The sequence below is a fragment of the Sorex fumeus genome, unplaced genomic scaffold (genome assembly GCF_029834395.1).
Source record: "Sorex fumeus unplaced genomic scaffold, SorFum_2.1 ptg000008l, whole genome shotgun sequence".
NCBI classification, from domain to species: domain Eukaryota; kingdom Metazoa; phylum Chordata; class Mammalia; order Eulipotyphla; family Soricidae; genus Sorex; species Sorex fumeus.
The window spans coordinates 81,674,924-81,699,244 of record NW_026606065.1 but is presented as its reverse complement, the minus strand read 5'-3'; the positions used below and the strand labels follow the sequence as shown (position 1 = coordinate 81,699,244).

The 24,321-nt window shown below is 39.7% G+C and overlaps 1 protein-coding gene across 2 annotated transcripts in view; it reads right to left on the bottom strand.

The window, feature by feature from the left end:
* LOC130017871 (phospholipid-transporting ATPase IB-like) overlaps positions 1-24,321 on the bottom strand; it is a 688,232-nt gene that overhangs the window by 195,394 nt on the left and 468,517 nt on the right. For both annotated transcript variants that reach the window (XM_056108642.1, XM_056108649.1), the window contains exons 28-30: positions 22,364-22,438; positions 11,612-11,734; positions 9,291-9,369 (exon numbers count right to left, since the gene is read on the bottom strand). In XM_056108642.1, the coding sequence (XP_055964617.1) occupies positions 9,291-9,369; positions 11,612-11,734; positions 22,364-22,438 (277 nt within the window). The remainder of the gene's footprint in view (positions 1-9,290; positions 9,370-11,611; positions 11,735-22,363; positions 22,439-24,321) is intronic.

Sequence of the window (24,321 nt, the reverse complement as noted above, 5' to 3'; positions counted from 1 at the left end):
CCCGATTACTAACAACATCAAAGGTGTTAACAGCAAGACCAAGAAAAACACTGCTCTGGACAGCTTGGCCATTCTCTTCCAAGCCAGGACAGTGTCGTGGCTTCAAGGATGCAGTGACACACAGCAGTCGACAAGTCTTTCTTTCAAATCCATATTTCTTACAAAATCTATTTGGATTTAGGGACCTACACAATATAGGACCAGCAAATGAAGTTTCAAAACTGTCACTAAAACAGTTATGAACAAGTGAATGAAACCCAAAGGCTCTTTATATGAAGGCAACAGGCCCCAAATGTTGCACACAATAAGTTCTGAAAATGTTTGTGGAAGTACCATGGTTTGAAAATAACATGTACGTCTCATTTCCTAAACATTCACAACGATCAAGGAACTTATTTCAGAATATTCCAAAGGGCTAAGCTGATGACATTTTGTAAAGATGCCCAAGTGAGTGCCCATAAAAAATTGCATTGTTATCCAGCTAGCTCCCCCCTCCCCCGCCCAAAAAAGAGGAATGAATTTGGAAATGGCTGTGACACAACACAAAAAGAAAGATAAAGTCTATATGCAGCACTGCACCATCAGAAAAGGCAGAGTTCCATAATCAGAAAAACAGATGGGGTGAATTTCTCTGTGTGTTTTGAATGAAGTAGATTCCTGGAACACCTGACCTGAAAATCACAGGCATCTCACTCATGTAGGACTTGGTAGGGGAATTAGGGTGATGGACCATTTCTTTGACATCAATGCATTTGCCAAGAATTTTGGCTGAATAGCAGATACCAAGTTTCTCTTGCTTTCCTTCTCCCACTCCTCTTTGAGAACTTTGTGCAACACTGGTTGAGCAGTGCCGAGTCCAAAGTATTAGCAGTGTCTTCTTTCCCCACCTTAATCTTTGAGCCTCATAAGAGTCTGGAGGTTTGAAGGAGAACTAAGCCAAACAGTTACTATTAGATTAATACCAAGAGTGAAAACATATTCAGAATTTCAGATAACAGATTTACAAATAATCTTTTTGAGCTCAATCTGCTCAAATGTCTGTACTGACTGTTCTACCATTAAAACTGTTATTTCTGCTTCCAAAACTATGTATTCACAAGGATAAAATTTATTTTTTCCTTTCTCTGTAAAGAGTGGCTTAAAATATTGGAAAGCATTTATAAAAGGTGAGTTTATACAAGTGTTAGTGATTATAATTACATTCATAACCAGTGCTGGGTTACACCACATTCCTGGTTGAGTTAAGACTGGATTTTCTCCTCTTCACTGCCATTTCAGCTAGATAAAGTGAAGGGGTTGAAACTCAAATTTCAAATATTTTTCTTTTTTTTAACTCCGTTTATCAAAAATAGATTTTTAAGAAGGAATAAAAATGATAAAAATTAAACTCTCAGTCACCTAGTGAGCCTGCAGATTCATTTTGCTCAGGTGCACAGCTAAATGACAATCTCTAGTTCTTGCCTATGTGGAGCCTTGTCACTAGGCATTCTCACCAGTTAGACAAGAATCAAAGTGATGGATCACTTCCTGCTAGAGATGCTGGAGGGCAAGCAATCCTCAGGGCTCTCTCTCCACCCGGTGTCAAAGATGACTATGAACCCAGGGGCCATAGACAAAAAATAGCTCCGTTATGTTGAAATGGAGCTATGTTTACTTTAATCAGGTATGGAAAGATGTGCAGACATGGAAATGATTACCGTAAAGAAGGTTTTTTTATACTCACAGCTCCCTAGAAACTGGAGGCATGGGATACTCTGTAGGGAAAGACCACCATTGGTTTGGAGATGGAGAGGTCAGAGATGGAGGGCATGGAAAGGAGCCTTTGTGGGGATACTCATGGGAAGGAATGTTACAAGGCAGGGTAGGTGTGTTGTGTAAATAAGTTTAGGATTGGAAAGTCGGAACAATCTGAGCAGATTGTGGATTGTGAGGGTGACCCCTACCTAGTTGTCTCTTGTCTGGCCCTGGGGTGATTTAAAGTAGGAGAAATGTTGCTTTGTGTGTAAGGGTTTGATTAACAGATGGGTGAGAATTTGGGTTTGGTACTGATTGAGTTGTATACCAAAGTGATGCTGACCAGGGAGTGGTTTGCTCTCTAGAAATTATCTAGTTTGAGGAAAAAGAGGTAATTATTTCTACTAGCTCCAAATCATGGCCTCAAATAGCAGAGTATCAAGAGCACACAAAAATGAGAAAATAGCCAATATACCAATGAACAATGCACTCCTCCATCTGATGTGAATATAGTGAGAGAGAAAGCTTTACTGAGATAAGCTCCTGTGATGTGTGGGGAGCAGGGTTCTGTGCTACTACAGTGATTCTAGCCCTAAGTAATGCATCCCAATTTACATTCTGACAAAGTTATAAGGCTGAAATCTGGGAACTTTGGCTCATACTTTTGACAACATTATACTGAACCCAACAGTTTAAAATACATGTAACATAGTTAATTAAAAAAGATATGAAAACATAAGAAATATTTAAGTGAATGAAAACAAAGACCTTTCCAAGCCAATTCCATTTCCAAACAACATTGTTAAGTAAGGCTATACGTCTGAGAACATTTCTAGATCAATTCTTTGTGTTTCAAACAAAACTGAATAGTAAATATTTTCTTTGATTGGAAATCCTAGTTTCATTGTAAGTGCATTATAACAGTTGGGTTAGTAATTAGATTTTTTTTTTTTGGCTTTTGAGGTCACACCCGGCGATGTACAGGGGTTACTCCTGGCTTTGCACTCAGGAATTACACCTGGCCATGCTCAGGGGACCATATGGGATGCTGGGAATAGAACCTGAGTCTATTCCCTGGTTTACAAGGAAAATGCCCTACCTGCTTTACTATTGCTCCAGACCGAGTAATTAGATTTATAAGCTTCTAGTGCTTTTTCTGTTTCTGAGTGCTCATGCTCCACTTCCTTCATGTTTTGGCCAGGGGACTGAGAGATGCCCATGGTACCTCCCAGATATCTCGGGAGGGCTTAGCTGAGGCCAAGCTCAGCTATTGCTCCTGGCTTCTGTTCCTTCCATTTAGCACTTGTCCATTTCCATTTATTTCAGACCCTTAAAAAATCTATACACAGGATGGGTTGGAGCCATAGTACAGTGGGCAGGCAGTTAATCTGAGTTTAATCAATCTCTCACACCCCATAGGGTCTTCAGAGCTCTGCCAGGAGTCGTCCCTGAGCGCAGAGCCAGGAGTAAGGCAGAGCCAGGAGTCATCCCTGAGCACTGCCAGGTGTGGTCCAAACTCCAAAAGAAGAATAGCCATACACAGGATGGTCAGTGATGATCAGAAGGGAACAAAATGTCAGTGTATTCTTTCCATATATCTTACTTTAAGACATAATATTTTGTTGGTAAACTCTATGATTCCTGGTTCTTGCAGGTTTACAGCAGGGAACAATGAAGGAAGGATTAACTGACACAATATTGAGTCCTTCCAAGTCTACATGAGACTGTATGACCACCAGTCAACTAGAAGCCAAACTGAATACATGACTTTGCTTTCAACCTATCTATTGTAGTCAGAGAGATTGCATAGGGCCCAAGGTGCTTGCTTTGCATGAAGCAACGCTGATTTAATCCTCAGCACCACATATGGCCCTCACCCCAAGCAACACCAGTAGTGATCCCTGAGCACTAATAAGCAATAATAAGCTCTAAGCACCTTTAGGTGTGACCCTCAAACCAAAAGTTCTAACAAATGACCCCCCTTATCTATAGCTTCCATTAGATTTTTTACAATGGGCTCACAGTCCCTGAAGGGCCAGCAGATCTGATGTTTGAGTTTTTATTCTTATGAACCTATCGCAATATGTCTCACGACACTGCTATTTCCCCTCTTCCACTCTCTCATGCTTCCTTCACTAGCAACCAGACTCTCTTGCCCCCTACAAGTGCCACAACCTGAAATCCTGTTCTCTGTAATCTTCACTTTTCTTACTTCTATCATTCTTCAACTCTGTTTTCACAATGTCCAGAAAATATCACGTAAACCCAAACAGGTTAGCTTCCCTTGGCATGTATTCCATTTGACTTTGACCTTTCACTTTTGTAACTTTGGTCACCTTTTAATCTTGACCTTCTACATTTGTGTTCAAGTTTGTCTCCACTAGGAGCAAGTTCTGAAGGCAGGGAAATAGTCTTATGGCAAATTATGCATACACAGAAAATTCAGAAAACAGCATTGCTCTGGCTGGGGGACTAAACTCATTTTTTTTTAAATGAACAACTGAGTTCCCAAAAAACACTAGCTGTTTGCCCAAATTTAGCTTAAAATAAAAACTGCAAGTCATCATGAATTACCAGGAGCAGACATAGATCATCAATAGTTCAATCTAAAATGACTTGAAAATGCCAAGGGCATTAGTCTATGTTTCATTTTATACATATGCACTACTCTTTTTTGTTTATAAAATATGCCTGATGTTATAATAGCATCTTTATTAAAAAAGAGTAAAATATCCCTCTCCAAAAATGTTGAAGGACCCAGGGGAGATAAGTAGCTACATGGTATTTTCTTTTCTGAAAGGGGGTTGGGGTGGGGTGGGAATGATTTCCAGATTGTGAGGAATCAAGAAAAAAAATTATTTTGGTGGAATTTTGTTTTATTTTGATTTTAGTTTTTGGATCCTACCTGGTGATGCTAGGGGGTCTATGGAGTGCCAGGAGGTGGACAGGGTCTCCTAGGTGAAAACATGAGCTAGCACCAGTCCAGGGAGCCATCTCTTCTGCCCCTCTTTGGAAGTTTTATCTGCTGGTAGGTATATGATCATTCAAATTCTTCCCTCTTGAATTTCATCAAGCAAAATCTCCAAATTTCTGTTTTTTTTTTAAATCGAAACTGATTTTTACATTCCTTGGCTGATACCCACATTCCAAGTCAAGGAGGCCTGTTCAAATATGCAGACTGGATCCACTAATGGAAAACCCAGGCGTGGCCTACCACCAAGGCTCTCGATGGGTTTGCTTCCCTGTGAAGGAGACATCTCTGGTTTTAACTTCGAACTTTTCAGATCACAGGGTGGGAAGGGAAGGGTCCCAGGGGAGGATGTGGGAGGCTATAATTGCCGGAAGACATCTGAATTACGAAACTGATGAGTGGAAAAAAAATCCTTTTAAAACTCCCCAAACTTCACCCGCAAAGGAGTGCTTTGGAAACACACACACACAGACACACACACACACACACAGACACACACACAGACACACACACACACACCCCAAAGGAAAATTCTTGGAAGCTTTCTGAGGAATAGAACCCTCTCAAAAACATTTCTTCCCAGCAATTAATCATGTGCCTTAGGGGAACAGCGGAGAGTTCCCTAAGTCTCTCCTCACGAATAGTGAAGAGGATATTTCCCAGTAGAATTAACCCTCTTTGTAACATAGGCCACAGTGTCCAGTAAGAAAATGAGGTGACTCTAAGGGCCCTAGGCCCTTGACCCTGGCCCAACAAAAAGTCTTAGAGGGTTCTGGGGTGGGCAGCTATCTGAAGGACAGTGTCAGGCAATTCTTAGGGGTGAAGGTATTTTCTGGATGCTTTTCTGCTCCAGTAGGGTCCCTATGCTTTGCAGATGCTCCAAAAGGCCTCACATTGGTGTTCCTGTGCCTCTTAGGGGCAAGGAGAATGCATCTTTACAAAGCTCAATTCAAAGGGTAGTAAGAACACACTTGTATTTAAGACAGCAAATCAACTCCTGGAAACAAGTAATCCAATTACCTGCATATTCCAGACTCAAACTTGCATTCTTCCTTGGCTTCTACCACAACTATCTCCCCAACCCCTCCACTGAGGGAATTCCTACTGTCTCACCAAACACTTAATGCTTCTTCAATGAATGGTCTTACCTTCTTCAGGGGCTAATCTTAGGTTAGACTTCTCCTACCTCTTGTTTTTCACTGAGAAAAAGTCCGCTTCTGATTTTTGATCTGATCCTCATAGAACTACTCTGGCCCTCTTTTCAACCATGGCAACTACAATCGTCTGAACTAAGGGGTGCCATGGGTGGCCCCAGAAGAATGTGTGGAGATGTGTTTTGATCTCTAGCTGTGCAAGAACATGGAAAGGGACAATGTTCCCAAAATTTATTTCCGGGTCAAGGCTGCTCAATGCCCTGAGATGCTTATTGGTGTCTGAAAAAGAGAACATAGTTCAAGAATGGGGGTGGGCTCAGGAGTAGGTATATGAGGTTCTGGGTTTGATTCATAGCACTGAAAAAAAATAAAGTCTAGAGCTCAGATCCCATTAGAAATATATATGCCCAATGTCCCGGAGGTTCCTTGATCCCAACCAAGACCATTTTCCCCCTCTAATTTCCTCTACCTTGCCTGCCCCACCTGCCTGAAGACCCCTACTCATCTTTCAAGAGCTTAATAATCAGACTGGAGTGATAGTACAGTGGGTAGGGTGTTTGCCTTGCATGTGACAGATCCAGATTTGATCCTGGGCATCCCATATGGTTCCCCCAGCTCCATTAGGAGTAATTCCTGAGTGTAGAGCTATGAGTAACTCCTGAGCACTGCTCAGTGAGGCCCCGAAATAAAAAACCCAAACCAAACCAAACCAAAAATTTATGGGGCCAGAGCAATCATAAAGAGGGTAGGGCATTTGCTTTGCACACAGAAGATCTGGTTCAATCTCTGGTATCCCATATGTTTACCTGAGCACTGCTAGGAGTAATTCCTGAGTGCTAGCCAGGGGTAACCCTTGAGCATTGTCAGGTGTGCCTCCCTGCTCCTCCCCCAAATAAACAACAACACAATGACAACAACCATCAAAGAAAAAAGCATAATTGCCACTTCCTTGGAGAGGACTTTCTTAATCTGCATTATGTTTTGTCTTTGTATTATATCACTCCATAGGCAACATATAGAACTCAGCACACTGATAGTTACACAATTATGTTATTACCACTGAACTTTGGGCCTTATAGGCAGCATTTAACCCCACTGTAGTCAGTTTGGGGCTCATCATAATAAATGGTAATTTGCTGAATTAATATGTTCTACTCAAAACACGTGTCTTCTTCTTTAAGCACATTCCCATTTTCAGGATTTATTCTCACTACAATTCTCTCTTTGAATATCCAGAGAGAGAGCCAGTATACTGACCACTAGTTTTCTTCTACCTTACATGGCATAGTAGATGGATTTTTCCCAAATTGTTCTGATCACAATTCTCTACTTGGTCTAAATTCTACAATGACTTCTCATTGCCTAATCAAATCCAAATTCCCCAATTTTAAAAATCCCTTAATCGTTATTAACCTTCAAATCACATTCAAATCTTTTACAATCCAGCTTTCACTTGTCTTCTTAAAATTTTTTGCTATTTTCCATGCTGCAAAAGCTGAACTTCTCAGTTTTCTACACTGGCCCCTGAAATTCCTCACTTTACTTGGCTCTTTTGTTTTGTTTTGTTTCTACATACCTCAGTCCTGGTTGCATTTCTAGGCTGACTAAATGTTAGATTCTAAAAATTCCAAAGAAATCTATAATTTCCAATGAAAGTTTTTTCTCACTAGGCTCTCTGAGAGGTAAATGTAGGTTCTTTATCAGTATTTTACTTGAGACAGTTATTTTCCACTATGAAATAGCATAATTCACATGTAAATATAATCTCCTTACCAGAGTACAGATTATTTGAAGGTAAGAATCACACACTGATTCATGACTTTTCACTTCTAAAACCTGCCATAGTGGTTTGGACATAAATATCATGAGTGAAGAAGTTTAAGGAGTAGTAATACTCTGTATTAATAATTCAGAAATGACTTCTCGATTATCCACTAAACTTGTTAGAGGAAATCAACTAACCAACAAGAACACCAAGAGAGTCCTTATAGTTCTATGTAAGATGTCCCTAATATTCATATTTTTAAGTGTATTTGATTGAAATAGGCAAGTAAATTAAAATTCCGTAAAAGTTCTGGGAATCCAAAGGCAAGTGCTTTGGAGTTGAACATGGTGAGAAATCTTGAGGTAGTACCTGTGGTAAACATTCATATCACTTAGTCTATGTTTAAGTATGAAAGGTACAGTTCTAGGGACACTTGGGACACTTCCCTGTTCTGAGGCTCATCTGTCCCATAGCCTGTTTATCCTGTACCAATGATAGCTGCTTTTTATCACCAAACTGTCACCTTTTCTAAATCAAAATCAAATTCCATTCTTGTCTACTTAAAGACTCTTACAAAACCATGTCAAAATAGATGAAATCTATTACTGCATGAATATGAGTTGCAGGAAAGTTCAAAGGTGGTGATTCACTGGAATGACCCCATTGGGGTTGGTGCTAGAAGAAGGAAATTTTATTTTCTGATCTAGAGACTTAGGGACCCTTCAAGGGAATAGGTTGTCTCAAGAGATTGAAAGGCTAGGTCCTCAGGTAAAATCAATGGGCTGTGCTAACTTCTCTCTGTCAGATTTTAATAGGTTAGAGACTATTAGTGAGTGAGAATGAATCGATTTTGTTTGAAACACAAAACACACTGAAACAGAAAGAGGCTTGGAAACTTTATATTCTTTGGTTCTCTGAACAATAGGAGGCCTTGTCTAGTCAACATTTGGAGTAATTTTTCCCAAGGGGATTAATATTATTTATGAGGAATGAAAGAGAACATTCTCAGGAAACATCATCATTTTCTGAGACTAAACGACCTATCATCTGCCTGTCTTTTTAAAAGGTAACATTTTGTCTGTATTAAGAAGTGTGAACAAATACAGAATCTGCCACATCATACACATCTTATTCCAGCTATAAGGAAAACTAAAACCAACTGGGAGAATGAGTCCTCAAACAACCCATCGAAGTTTGTTTGAAAAGCTGTATGTCAATGAATGGAGACTCTTTTAGAAAACTAGGTGTAAGATGAAACGCTTACAAGAGTTATTCTGCATATAGGTATGTGAAGCTTGGAAAACAAGGAATTAACAGAAAATTTCAAACTTGTGGACAAGAGGCATTGATGTTTCAGTATAGTACACAGTGCTCTTCTTCAAGACTCCTGCCTCTAACACTTATGAAAAATCAAGTTGAAAATTTGTACTATGTAAATTCTATGGACAACTGGAAAGAAAACAGATCTTTAGAGCCAACATGGATAAATCCTACAAGCTATAAACTCTTAAACTTGCTCTCATTAGATTTTTAGGTATGTTTTGCTTCTCAAATTTGTTCTTGTGATTTTTAGTTCTGCAGAACTGGGGGCAAAAAAAATCATGAACCACTGGCACCAGAGGGGCTGAGAAGCTGCTTGCCGACGGTTGAAATCATGAAGCGTTACCATGCTCCAGCGCTTTCATGGGAAACCAGAAGAGGATGAGGGAGTGGATCAAGGCGTTGATGCAGTGACCCCAGAAAACCTAAGGGAAAACAAACCAAGGGAGTCAGGAGCTGCCCACAACGCTTGACCTCTGCGTAATTCAACAAATGCCTCATTGTGAAGGCGGCTGGCCGTGTGCTGCGCAGCTCCAGAAGGAGCGTATTATTCTTGAAGTTTAAAAAAATGATTTCCTCCTTTTCACACACAAGTGACTGGACTAGATCCAGACAATGTCACTTAAGTACAAAGACCAAATATATATACATATATATGCATATATATATTCACATATACATAGATCAATATACAATCTATCTTCATCTGAAAAGTGAATTATGATCCATTTTCTTTAGAACCATAAGAAAGATAACACAGTTTTATACTCATCCAGAAGAAGGCTACACTAGGTGAAAATAGCAAGAGACTGAAGCATTTTTAAAAGAAAGTATTAAAAACATTTTAAATGTATATTCTCACTTGGTATTCTTACCGTTTTGTTTTAGCCCTGAAAAATCCCTCCCATTTCACTTTTTAATGTTTATGACTTTGGTTAACATGATGCACATTCAGAAGTTCTCTTAACACTTGAAAGGTTAAACAAAGGACCACAAGGTTTAGTTCCTGCTGGTATAGCTTTATGAATGCATTTGAATCACAACTAAACCGTGGAGAAGACAGAACCAGCAAAGTCAGTTTACATTTATTTTAAAATCTGCAAATATTTCTAGGAGTTATATAGTTTGATTTTAAGTAGTGGTGGGACAACAAAATCGAATAAAAAATTCTAAGACAATGGAATATTTCCTGTCTTCTATACCAAAAAGTACATAAAAATTCATAAAAATTCTTCCATACCAAAAAGTACATAAAAATTCCTGCAAAGAAGTTTCAGAGTAGGGGCCAAAGTGATAATACAGCAGGTAGGGAATTTGTCTTGCATGTGGCTGATCCAGGTACAACCCCTGGCATCCCATATTTGTCCCCAGAGCACAGCTAGGCGCAGTTCCTAATTGTAGAGGTAAGAATAAGTTCTGAGCACTGCTGAGTTTGGCCCCAAAACTATAAAATAAAAAGAAGTCTCAGTGTAGTCTTGGCTTTACCACCTAGTAAATGGGTCAATTCCCAATTTACCTCTCATGTTACATGACTCTTTGAATTCAAACTGTGGGAAACTGATTTATGTAAAAAATTCAAAAAAGAACAAGTCACATCTTCCATAGATGGAATCGTAGTAAGCAAAGACTGAACTACATCTAACCAACAAGTCTCCTTATATGGAAGCTACTATGTCTAGCAACAGGATCATTTTAATTGCCTTGGTTTTAAACATGCGTTTGATGCCCTGCAGAATAAGGCAGCTCTTGAAGGATGATGGTCTATAATACCTAGCTCAAAAGAAGTCTTCAGAGATTTTTTTCCCTTTACTAAGTACTACCTGTGCCTCAATATTGATACACTAAGCCAATCAACCATGCACATAAATGGGATCCCATATTTTAACCTACCTGAGCAAAGAACCTTTTGAAATTTCTTAATCCCCTCCTGCCCAAGTCCTACAGCAGAATATGATAACGTAGGTGCTTTCAAATCTTTGCTTCCTCTGCCAAGTCAGGGAGCCAGGTGCATGCCCTTTCCTCGTGGGGCTGACTTTGAAGCTTGACCACTCTAGGTGGAACAGACAGCTGGGCAAGATCCCCTTTGCCATCCATGGCAGCAAAATTTCTAGGGCACCCAACCCAGCTTTCTATGTTTGGGTCATCATCTTAGGATGCCCACTCCAGGTTTTGCCTGGAAGCTTTCTCTTTTCTGAATCTCTAGAGTGGGGAAAAAAACCAAAACAACAAACTCCCATAAGCACTCAGATTTGGGTTCAGATCTGGCTGATTTTACTCACTAGCTAAAAGAAACATTTTCTTTTAAAGTAACATGGAAAGAGGACTCTGTTAGGTAAGCTCTTAGTCCACCACAATGCAGGGCCTTAGGAAAGAGCCATGGGAAACTGTGATCCTGAGTGAACTGTGCCCAAGGGCACTGCTGCTCACAGCAACATCCCGGGCCTGGGTGGAGTGGACAAAAAGAGGTAAGATGAAAGGAAGTGCTGAGTGCCAGGTGGAAACTAACTGCTGACTCCGCATTTCTTATCCACTGGGCTTGCACTGTTGGCTTTTCAAGAGTCCTTCCAAAAGCTTTCACTATCTCACAGGCAGATTAAATGGGGCTGGAAGACAAAAGGTAGGGGCCAGGCCTTTGAGGAGACGGCATGCTAATAACATTTCATTTACCTTTGTGTTGAAGCCTTCAGCATTCTGGGTGATTTTGTAGAGCTGTGGAAACCTGAGCATGCTCTCCTGAGTGCAAGACCTCTCAAAGATTCCCAAGGTGAAAGGTGGTAAGGCGGTGAAAATCTGCATGGAGAACAATGATCCATTAAGAGGGACATTTCCTCTTCACCTCGCACAGTGGAAGGGTTTTAGCACTACAGAATGATGACTTCATTTTCAGTCAAGTCCAAACCTGACAGCCAGTGATTCACCAGAACCCAGACACCCTCCCAATCCAACAAAATAAAGCAAAGACCATTTCCCATTGTGACTTAAAACAAGTATCAGGCATAAAACAAGTATCAGGACACACAGAAACAACATCATAAACAACTTGATTAGCCATGAAATCTTGTTAAATGAACAACCCCCTTCCTTTACAAATGAGAGTGGTGATTTAGGATCACACCACAGTCCCGCTGCGGGGGAAGTGTGTTTACCCTCAGTGCTACCATTTTACAACTTCCCCATCCCTGGTTGTATTCTTAAGTTTCAGGAAGCTCAACACACTTCATCCGTTCATTCATTCTGCAGACATTTATTGGGAATACATTAGGGGCCAGAATCTGTGATGAGCATCAGAAATACAGACTTTTAAACACAGAGGCAAAAAAAGGGGGAAATGCAGCAGGCGGCTGAACTCTGGGATTTCTACCTGCTGTAGATATGGGGAAGATGACAGTGGGCAAAAACCCAGAGGATTCTGCAAAATTACTCCTGGGGTGAATGCGGTTGGGATGGAAGAGACAAGAAATGAAGAAAGGATTACCAATTGGAGCCTATATGACTGGAGCGATTGGGCCTATGTGAAGGGATATGGTGATAGGGGTACTGAAGGAAGACTCCCAATGAAGAACTGCACCCCCTTGTAAAATTTTGAAGCATAAACGCATGACCGGCCAATCCTATAGGTCAGGCTCAGTTGCAAAGGTGACCAAACCACCTCTAGAGCAATTCTCAGGGAGTAACATTTTTTTCCCCTTCTTCTTTCCTTCAACCTGTTCACCACAGCAGTGTGGCAAGCTTTGAGTTTCAGAGGGAGAAAAAGGCTGGGAATAGGCATGCCAATTCAGCTAAGGGACAGATGGAAGATCCGTCTATTTGGTCTAAACCTTGATCACACAGTCAGGAACCTTCACTGCTCAGGAGAGAAAGGACGGCCAATAAAACTCTCAGGTTCCTCCAGCCTAGATCATACCCCTGGGGGCACAGCACACAAAGGGTTTAAAGGAAAACAAGAGGCACTGTTGGACTCAGTTATTTGTTTAATGGAAGAAGGGCTCTTCTCAAATGCCTCAGAACCGTGCACAGAGAGCACAGAAACTCACTGTTTTTGCTAAAATGCTCTTCTGCACCCAAGCCTTTTCTGGTCATCTTTTTCTCTTCCCTTATTATTTTAATCTTTGCGTTCTCTGCACTTCAAATCCTCCTAATTAGGCTAACAAGGTAGTGCTCCTATCAGATTTTTCACCCTTTTTAGTTCTAGCACACCAAATGCACATATGTAGATTATGTGGCAATCACATGTCCTACAAAAATAAGACATTATACAAGTTTTTCTTCATCATAGTTTTCTCACTAAACAGTATGTTATGTGAAGTCTTCAAGTTTGGCTTGGTTTTGACACTAATGCAGTCTTTATCATGTCCACAAAATAATTCATATCATGGATATACCCTCATCTTTTCAATCACTAATCTACAGAAAGGCATTCATTTTGGTTTAAGTTCTTCGTTTTTACCAAGAGTAGTTTTTTTAAAAAAAATCCATACTATCTTATAAAACATATACTTTCACTTTGTATGGGGAAAATTTCCCAGAAGTAGGGGTGATGAGTAAAAAGATAAATGTATTTTTAATTTCACTAGATGCTGTTTGGTTGCTTTCCAGAAAGACCCCAATCATGTATCTCTTAGGGGATAACTGTAATCTTTTTTCCCCCTTTCAATTAGTAATTTTATTTTAATCAATTAAGTTATAGTTAACAGTCTTCAGTTTTAAAACTTAAGTATATTAACTCTTAAAAATTATACTTTCAAAAATTGCCAGTAAATTTTAACGTATTTTTTACTTGACTTGAAATGTGCAATTCTATGAAATATCTAATCTGGTCCTTTGGCCATCTTTGTGTTGATTTATCCCTTTTATAAAGTTCTGCTTAATGGATACTGTCTATTTTATGTTATAAAACTTGGTCCAAATGTGCTTTGTCCATTGACTTTCTTTATGGTTTTCTTTGCCATTGTAAGGCATACAGTCAAGAAAAGCTTCTGAGTTTCAATATATTTATGGATGTTTTTGGGAGTTTCTTACAGTAATCTTAATTTTACATTTTACTTTAAATTTTGGGGCTGGAGCGATAGCACAGCGGTAGGGTGTTTGTCTTGCGCGCAGCTAGCCTGGCCGAGTCGGGTTCGATTCCTCCGCCCCTCTTGGAGAGCCCGGCAAGCTACTCTTGGTACAGCAAGGCCTGGCAAGCTACCTGTGACGTATTCAATACGCCAAACACAGTAACAACAAGTCTCAAAACAGAGACGTTACTGGGCCCACTCGGGCAAATCGATGAACAATGGGAGGACAGTGCTACAGTGCTACTTTAAGTTTTAATATATCAGGAATTTATTTATCTCTGGTTTAACATAGAAGCATTTTTTTTCTAATTAAAGCGTCAGTTGTAAGAACACATTTAATCCAAAAATTTTCAATAAAATAAAATGCCACTTTTGATGCTGATTAGATTATCCCATGGGCTGGAGCGATAGCACAGCGGGTAAGGCATTTGCCTTGCATGCAGCCAACATGGCGAACCCGAGTTCGATTCCTCCGCCCCTCTTGTAGAGCCCAGCAAGCTACCGAGAGTATCTCGTCCGCACGGCAAAGCCTGGCAAGCTCCCCGTGACGCATTTGATATGCCAAACACAGTAACAAGTCTCACAATGTTACTGGGCCCGCTCAAGCAAATTGATGAACAATGGGAGGACAGTGACAGTGACAGATTATCCCATATTATTAATCTATACTCTATAATTGGGGTGAGTTTCTAGAGTCTTTGGGTTAATTTTCAATTTATCACACATTCATTCATTACAGTGGCAATTTTCTATTACAGTCTGATGCTAAACATCTAGAAATCTATTCTCAGTATTGTTCAGTTTTGAGCATGTTTGCATACTTGTTCTCAGACATCTGATTATCCTATTTACACTTTAATAATCATTTTATGAACCTTCTTTCCTATGCTCCAATACCATCTGCTGGCAATATATTTGGAACCACATTAGCATATTGATTTTAAAGAAGTCAAATATTTTGAAATATTTAGTCTTTCCATCCAAAATAACTGTATGCCTTTCATTATGTTCAAGTCTTTTTTTGTATACTTCAACAAGATTTTGATTTTTTTAAAATATAGGTACTTGAAAATTATTTCTATGCAATATACAACAAATTGGAATTTTGAAAAGGATTATTAATCCTTTTTCATTTCTAAGTGTTCATTGCTAGAGTAAAAAAGACCTTACAGCTAGAGTTGAAAATTATTTATGAATGTATTTATTATAAATCAGATACTTTATCAAATTATATTGAAATTCTAGTAGTTGATTGGTTTCATCTAGATTTTCTAGATCTATTGTAGTTATATCAGAGATTTTTTTGCTAGTACATTGTATAAGCACAGAAATAGTTTATCTTTACACTACTACTTGAACAGTTATTTAATTTTCTTGGCAGTTGTTGACTATTTCAAAACAATTGAATTATATAGTGATGGCAGGCATCCTTGAATAATTTCTTATTTAAAAGAAAATGGCTTTAGGATTTTACCATTTATAGCAATATGCTACTGGTTTTACATAAGTTGTCTGCATTACAGTTAACTGATTTCTTTCTTTCCTATTTTACTTAGCATTCTTATTTTGGAACTAGCAGCTGAATTGCCTCAAATACTATGAACTATGTTTTGAACTATGTTTTTTTTCATTTTGCCAGTACAGTAATTTTTAGAAAGAATATTTCACCTTTCTTGCCATATTATTAAATTTTGTAGATATTTTTATCCATTTATTTATTTTTATAAAATTGTTCATGATCTATTGAATTCAATGTTCCAGCACCAATCCCACCACCAGTGCACCTTCCTACCATCATTATTTCCAATTTTTCTCAACCACCTCTGGGGCTGCTATTATAACAATCACGGTCACGATCATCCTGTTGTTCATCGATTGCCTGGAGCAGGCATCAGTAACGTCTCCTTTGTCCTAGCCCCGAGATTTTAAAAAGTGCCATATTCAAGGCTCTTTCGGGGTCTTTTGGATCGGGGCTGAGCATCCTCCACCCAGATCCTCCATCTTCCAGGGGGCAGGGGTCACACCCACCAACTGCCCCCAGCGCCACCCATCAATGGCTATTAAAACAAACAAGATAAAACAAATTATTTATTTACTTATTATTTTATTTTTCACTTTATTTATTTAAAAAATGTTTTATTTTGCTTGTTATAATTCACTAAAATGATCAAAAAAATTTCCTTAGAAGACAGTATGTGAATATTGTATCTCACCATAGAGCCATTAAGTCCTATAGAAGACATTACTAACATGTTACCTTGTGTTTAGCCTTGTGTGTTTATATTTTCTTTATTAGATTGGTTGCCTTCTACCTTATATCCCATCCAATGTGGTGTGCTACTCCTGGTTTATCAGTGGTATAGAGTTTGAGATGTCACACAGCTGCAAATGCTCCAGGGATTCAAAAATTTTAAGTGGAGTAATACAGCTGGAGTTAAATCTTGCTCTCTTTCAAGATTTATTTATGAGTCTCTGGATCTGGATTGTTACTGGTTAATGAGCTTCTTTGGCCTAGAGGTAGTTCATGGGCATGGCTGCCAGGCTTCTGCAAGAACAGGGAAATGGCGGGGGAGGTAGCCCATGCTCAACTCCATGAAAGCCTGGAAATTTCATCACGAGACCCACCTACCTGAGTTTTTTCAACAGATCAGTTTCTGGATAAGCTCATCCTGAGCAGATATGTTATTTAGAATTTTATATTATGCGTAGATGTGAAGATACCTCCCAGTTTTCTCCAAATTATGGATTGAAAAAATTAAAAAAGACAAATTTTCTGAAACAGTTAAAATAGTTATTTCTTCACTTTTTTTTAACTGATAAAATTCATTTAATCATGGTCAATTACATAAACCTTGGCCACTTTAACCTATTTCTATCCAGAAAATAAAATGATATAAAATTTTGACTATGAATAGGAGGAAAATCTAATTATATAGCAGTCACTTATCAGTTTGGGAGATTTAAACATTTTCAGTTTTTTATTTTTTGTTTTGTTTTGGGGCCACACTTGGGGCTATGCTTGGGGCGTACTCGTGACTTTGCACTCAGGAATGACTCCTAGTGGTGCTCAGGGGACCATAGGTGGCAACGGGATCAAGTATAGGTTGAAAGCATGCAAAGCAAGTGCCCTACCTCTGTGCTAGCTCTCGGGCTTCTTCAGTCAGTTTTATGTTACTTAATCTCTTATGAGAATTAAATTGAGGAATAATGGTTTGCTACCCTAGCTGGCCTCACTCAGAAAAAAAACGAGAAGAAAAGAAAAAGCAGAGGAATGAAAAAAATGTCAAGGGCATTCAACCCAGAAGAGGGGAATCACTGGCAGACACCTCAGACCCCACAGGACTCTTCAGAGTGATCCTAGAGTGGAAAAATTTACTAAACAGGAAATATTGCACAACAATGACAGAATTAGAATAAAGATAAATGTGGACCAGATAACAGTATAGTACCTATGTTATATTCTGTAATTTTGATCATTAACCTGAGGTTATGTAAAAAAATAGCAACTATATCTAAAGTATTAAGCAGAAATTGATATGATAACTGAATGTGTTATATTATTATTATTATTAATTATTATTATTATTATAGGGTCATACTTGGCAGTGTTCAGGGCTTAATCTTGGCAGTTCTTGATGGGGTGCATGTGAGGTGCCAGAGTTGAACCCAGGATGGCCATCTCTTTGGCCTCAACTTATTTTTAACTGGTTTAAAAACAAAGGGCACATGCATGTGTACCAGTGGGTACATATGTATGTATGTATATATGTGTGCGTGTGTGTGTGTGTGTGTGTGTGTGTGTGTGTAAAACACTGTCCACTGTCCTCCCATTGTTCATCGATTTTGCTTGAGCGGGCCCAGTAATGTCTCCATTTTGAGACTTGTTGTTACTGTGTTTGGCATATCAAACACGTCACGGGTAGCTTGCCAGGCTTTGCCATGTGGGCGAGATACTCTCGGTACCTTGCAGGGCTCTCCAAGAGGGGCGGAGGAATTGAACCGGGCTCGGCGGGCTGGCTGCGTGCAAGGAGGGTGCAATATGAACAAAACATCAATAATCACGACTCTGGGTACATACAGTTCTTTGTATTCTTTTTGCAGCTTTCCTCTAAATTTTCATTCATTTCAAGCAACTGTCACTGTCACTGTCACTGTCCTCCCATTGTTCATCGATTTTCTCGAGCGGGCCCAGTAACATCTCCATTGTGAGACTTTGTTGTTACTGTGTTTGGCATATTGAATACATCACGGCTAGCTCACCAGGTTTTGCCATGCGGGCGAGATACTCTTGGTAGCTTGCTGGGCTCTCCGAGAAGGGTGGAGGAATCGAACTCGGGTCGGCTATGTTGGCTGAGTGCAAGGCAAAAGCCTTACCCACTGTGCTATCGCTCCAGCCCATTTCAAGCAACAATTACCAAAAACAATTTCCATAAGGGAAAACCTCCATGTTCTCCAAAGGAGACCCTTCAGCATGATTAGCTCTGGAGGCCAATGATCCTTCTGACCCCATTTCACTAATATTTTATGCCTCAACTCTCTCTTACCATTTTCTGGTGTATCCCATAGAAATGTAGGGCTGTTCTACCTTGAAATTTGCTTCGATTCACAGTAGTCAAGGTCTGGAAACAACCCAAACACTCAACAACACAGTAGAAAAAGGAATTGTGGCATGTAAACATGACAAAATAATATTATTCTCTAAGAAAAGATGAAAGCCGGGGCTGAAGTGATAGTCCAGTGGATTGAGTATTTGCCTTGCCTTTGGCCAACCCAATTCGATCCCTGAAAACCTATATAGTCCCTGAGCACTGACAGGAGTAACTCCTTAGAATTCAGAGCTGGAGCTAACCACCCACCAAAAAAAAAAAAAAAAAAAAAAAAAAAGCAAAGATGAAAGCTTGTCACTTGCTAAAACATAGATGGAATTAGAGGAAGTCATGTTAAATGAAAATAATAAGGTAAAGGTAAAGGTAAAGGCCCTCCCGTTGATCGTCGATTTGCTCGAGCGGGCCCAGTAACGTCTCCATTGGAGACTTTGTTGTTACTGTGTCTGGCATATCGAATACTCTCGGTAGCTTGCCGGGCTCTCCGAGAGGGGCGGAGGAATCGAACTCGGGTCGGCCATGTTGGCCGCTTGTAAGGCAAACGCCCTACCCGCTATGCTATAGCACAGCGGGTAAGGCGTTTGCCTTGCGTGCAGCCAACATGACCGACACAGGTTCGATTCCCAGCATCCCATATGGTCCCCCGAGCACCGCCAGGAGTGATTCCTGAGTGCATGAGCCAGGAGTAACCCCTGAGCATCGCTGGGTATGACCCAAAAAAAGAAAATAATAAGAAGGAAGGACATATACCAGATACCAGATGATTGAACTCATGTGGTCTATAAGAAGCAAAGCAAAACAAAGTTAGAAAATTCACTTCTCTATTATTTTTTTTTTCAATTTTTATTCGTGAAACACCATAAGGTAGTTGTAGACTTACAAATTTTTGTGCCTGGGTTTCAGTTATACAATGATCGAGTACACATCGCTCCACCAGTGCCCATTCTCCACCACCACGGATCCCAGTATCCCTCCCACTCCCCATCCTCCCCCATCCCATCCCATCTCTGTGGCAGGCATTCCCTTTTGTTCTCTCCTTTTGGGTTCTGTGGTTTGCAAAAGAGGCACTGAGTGGCAATCATGTTCAGTCTATAGTCTACTTTCAGCATGCATCTCCCATCCTGGGAGGATCCCCCCAACACCCTTTACTTGGTGTTCCCTTCTCTATCTGGGCTGCCTTTCCCCCTAGCGGACAACAAAGTCTTTAAATATGAATAGAGAACTAAATGGCAGGGATGGGGGTGTAGAAGGTGGAAAAGAAAGATAGGGACTAAAAGTGGTGTAAAGGCAATAGTGAAGGGGCTTTTGTATGTTGTTGGTGTCAGTACAGCAAAATCCTACACCAAAAACAACTGTAACCATGTTACCACTAGTGATAATTAAAGGAAGAAGAAAAGGAAGCAAGAAGACCCAAACTTATATCTCTACCACAGTATTTTCAACTCTATTGTCTTGAGGATACAAATTTCAGGATACAGTCTCAATTCTAGAGGACGAAGATCATCTAATGTCAAACTCTACCATACCTAACTACCACCAGAAAAATCTTATTCAAAATGTAGTATTCCAGAGAAAATTTTTGTTGAATCAGGTTAGACTTAGAACTTGGCATCATAAAACAAATCCCGTTTCTTTTTTATTGTTTTTTATTGCCAAATACACACTTTTTATTTTATTTATTTTAATTTTTTTTTTACTTTTCTAATTGAATCACTGTGAGATAGACCATTCCAAAGCTGTTCATGATTGTATTTCAGTCATCCAGTATTCCAATACCAATCCCTTTACCAGTGTACATTTCCTAGTACCAGCGTCCCCAGGTTATTCTTAAGTAAGTCTTACTTAAGACCAGTTCAAAATTTTCTTTAGAGCTAATTAGCAGCATATGTATAGTAGGGCTGGAGCGATAGCACAGTGGTAGGGCGTTTGTCTTGCACGCAGCCAACATGGCTGACCCGAGTTCGATTCCTCCGCCCCTCTCAGAGAGCCCGGCAAGCTACCGAGAGTATCTCGCCCTCACGGCAGAGCCTGGCAAGTTCCCTGTGACGTATTCGATATGCCAAACACAGTAACAACAAAGTCTCCAATGGAGACGTTACTGGGCCCGCTTGAGCAAATCGATGATCAACGGGAGGGCCTTTTTACCTTTATTTGTATAGTAGGCTCTCTACACAAGTTTGCCCAAGTTTGCATGGAGGTAAATCCCAAAATTCAGCCCTCAAGCTTAAGCAGAAAAAGAGGGCTAAAATCTCTTCTGAGCATGTCAGGCAATCTGTATTCCAGTTCTGGTTTAGCTTGATAGCATTCTCTCAGGTCTTGGTTTTCTGACTATAAACTTTGTATGGCGGCATGGGTTTGTGTGAGTTAAGTCAACTCTACAACACCCTGGCCTTTCCCTGCACTAAACCATGATGAATCAGTCAGCATATTTCACCTAAACTACTACATAGCTTTAATGAACTTGAAGCACTCTACAATCCTGCAGAGTTAACAATCTGTGCTCTCTCTTTAGTAGATCAAGGGGTGGTCCCTAGTCCCAGTCTCTGTGGTGGGCAGTTATAACAGCACCTCTGCTAGCACAGGTGATAAAGGAACTAATTTAAGTCTGCTCTCACCACCTGTCACCTCTATCTCCTGGGGTATGGGGTTTAGAAAGGGACATGTTAGCAATGTATTTTGTGGTGAGTCACATCATTACTGACACAATTTAATATTTCAAATTTAAATTTGGTCTTAGTAGAACATTAGTCTGCACATCTGGCCCTCCTAACCTGTGAGGTACGTAGGCCACAAGTCTCGGCAACCTGTTATTTTCTTTATTTCTACCTAGTGCTTAGTTTAATGGCTACTCAAAAAAAAAAAAAAGAGAAGTGAGGTGGGGAGGGGAGTGCTTAAGTGCATGAATGACTTGAACATCCAGCCTTCAATGAAGATGAAGGCTATAAATATTTATAGCAACCCAATTGATATTATTGTATTTTTACCAACTTCCATCTATGAAAACTGCTCAGAGTAAAATCTCCCACAGGATAAAGAATGTCAGTTAAGCTCCAAAGGCACTGTAAAAGTGTTGCTCAATAAATGAACCAACTTGTAGATCTCTCTGTGAGCAAAACATCTAGCAGACTCGCCACTTAGTCATTTTAGGATAGTTTATATTTACTTCTGGTTTTTGAATTCATTAGTTGAGTAATGAAACAAGAACTCTAAAACCATGAAAAGTACCAACTAAGCTGATTACCATTCACCGCAGGAGCTGGCAGTCAGAATTCATTATTTTAGCACCAGCTGGGGAAGCAAACATCTTCCACAAGGACAGATACTCTTTTGTGGAGGACAAAAACAAAGAAAAGAAAGTACATCTGATCATAGACTAGATGTTGGAATCTATGTTTTAGAATTCTGAAATAAAATTATCAAGTGGAATGAGTTTAGATCTAGTTCAGAAATTTTCACTTGAGTAAAAACATGAAAATGTTGCCCAGGCATTTAGTAAGGAGGTAACAAGGGTCTATTATCAAGATATATGGGTTAATAATTTCATGGGGTTATTCAAGAATGATCTGCTATGATTGAAACCATGTGTGGGGAGTTTGGACTTCTGCAGGACATGTCGCAGCAACAAAGGCCCCAAAGATGTATTTGTGCTGCCTGCTATGTATACAGATGATTGACTTAGATACACTTCCCAGACATAAACAGTAAAGGAATGTCACTGAAGTCCCGTATGCTATCAGATAGAGATGAAGAATGCTTACCACATTGTACAAGCCGATGCACCAACGTTCAAATAAAATCTGTCCAGAAAATCCATTAACAAAGGCGAACCAAAGCTGAAAGAGAAGAAAGTTCATGAAGTTTTACATCAATATTGACCTAAATGTTTCTATTCGCTGCACAAAAAGTGGGGAATGTGGACCACCAACTGGACACAGCTGCTGAGGCACCCGGAACACAGGATGAGAGCAGTTGTTTCCTAAGGCAGAAATCCCCCACCTCCATATCATGAATATCAATTCTCAAAGAAAATTTAAATGTAAGGCTCACTTTGCTGTTAAGAAGTAATATGCCTGTATTTAGAGAAAAGCAATCATGTTTAACATATATCTAATATACTTGGTATCAATATTTTCTCACTGACTTGGAAGAGTCACAGTTTTTCTGAAAGTTGACTTGATATATGCAAAATCTTTGCAGAACTTTCAAAAAGTTAAAAAGAAGAAACAACAGGCACTTCTTGGTTGGCTACATGTGTTGTTTGCTCCTGTGTGTTCTTGGCTCAATGTATTGACCCTTCATATGTCAATCAATCAGCAAGGGTCAAGAGACAATGATAAGAAAGAAACATACTCAGATCATCCTCTGGGTGACATTGAGAGTAGGGACTATTATTAATGTCTTCAATCAGGCTGTGATTATCAATGATTAGCAAGACTGGCATAAAAATGAGCATAGAGCAGAGTGTCCAGATATAACCAAGGGACTAAAGTTATTCAGAGGCGGCACAGTCATTTAGGAATAATTAGGAGAGAACATGGAGAAGAGAAGATGACCAGAAAAGGGAAAAGCTATGAGATGTATGTGTGAAAATCTGATATAGACTGGAGCTATTACAGAAAAGGGGGTACAGAGTTTTTTCTATAAAACTCTGTAAAAGTATCTCATGTTTATCACAGCATTCTCCTTAGGGACAAATCAATTCTATTTATGGCAAAACTTAATGGCCAGAGAGAACAGTTATACCAACATAATAAAAGTTAAGACCAACTTTCCAACTTAGTGAATCATATTGAAAAAAATTAGATTTCTTGACTCCATCAGACTACAATTTCTTTTTTTTTCTTTTTTTTTGTTCTTTTTTTTCCCCTTTATTTTATTTTATTTTATTTTATTTTACAGTTGTAGATTTACAATTTTTTGTGCTTTGGTTTCAATTATACAATGATCAGATACCCATCCCTCCACCAGTGCCCATTTTCCACCACCATGGATAATATCCCTCCCACCCCCATCCCCCCATCCCCCCGTCTCTGTGGCAGGGCAATCCCCTGTGTTCTCTCTCTCCTTTTGGGTGTTGTGGTCTGCAAAAGAGGCATTGAGTGGCAAACATGTTCAGTCCATAGTCTACTTTCGACATGCATCTCCCCTCCTGGGAGGATCCTCCAAATATCCTTTATTTGGTGCTCCCTTCTCTATCTGAACTGCCCTTTCCTCTAGGATACCCGGCTGGCCTCTAAGTTATGAAGTAATCCTCCTGGTGCTGATCTCAGCTATTCTTGGGTATTAATCTCATACTTTGTTACTTTATATCCCCCAGATGAATGCAATCTTTCTGTGTCTATCCCTCACTTTCTGACTCATTTCGCTTAGCATGATACTTTCCATATTGTACCACTTGTATGTAAATTTCATGACTTCATCTTTTCTAACAGCTACATAGTACTCCATTGTGTAGATGTACCAAAGTTTCTTTAACCAGTCATCTGTTCTTGGGCATTCAGGTTTCTTCCAGTTTCTGGCTATTGTAAAGAGTGCTGCAATGAACAAACAAGTGCAGATGTCACTTCGACTATACATTTTTGCCTCTCTGGGATATATTCCCAGGAGTGGTATTGCTGGGTCAAATGGGAGCTCAATTTCTAATTTTTTGAGAATCGTCCATACTGTTTTCCAGAAGGGCTGAACCAGTGGACATTCCCACCAACAGTGAAGGAGT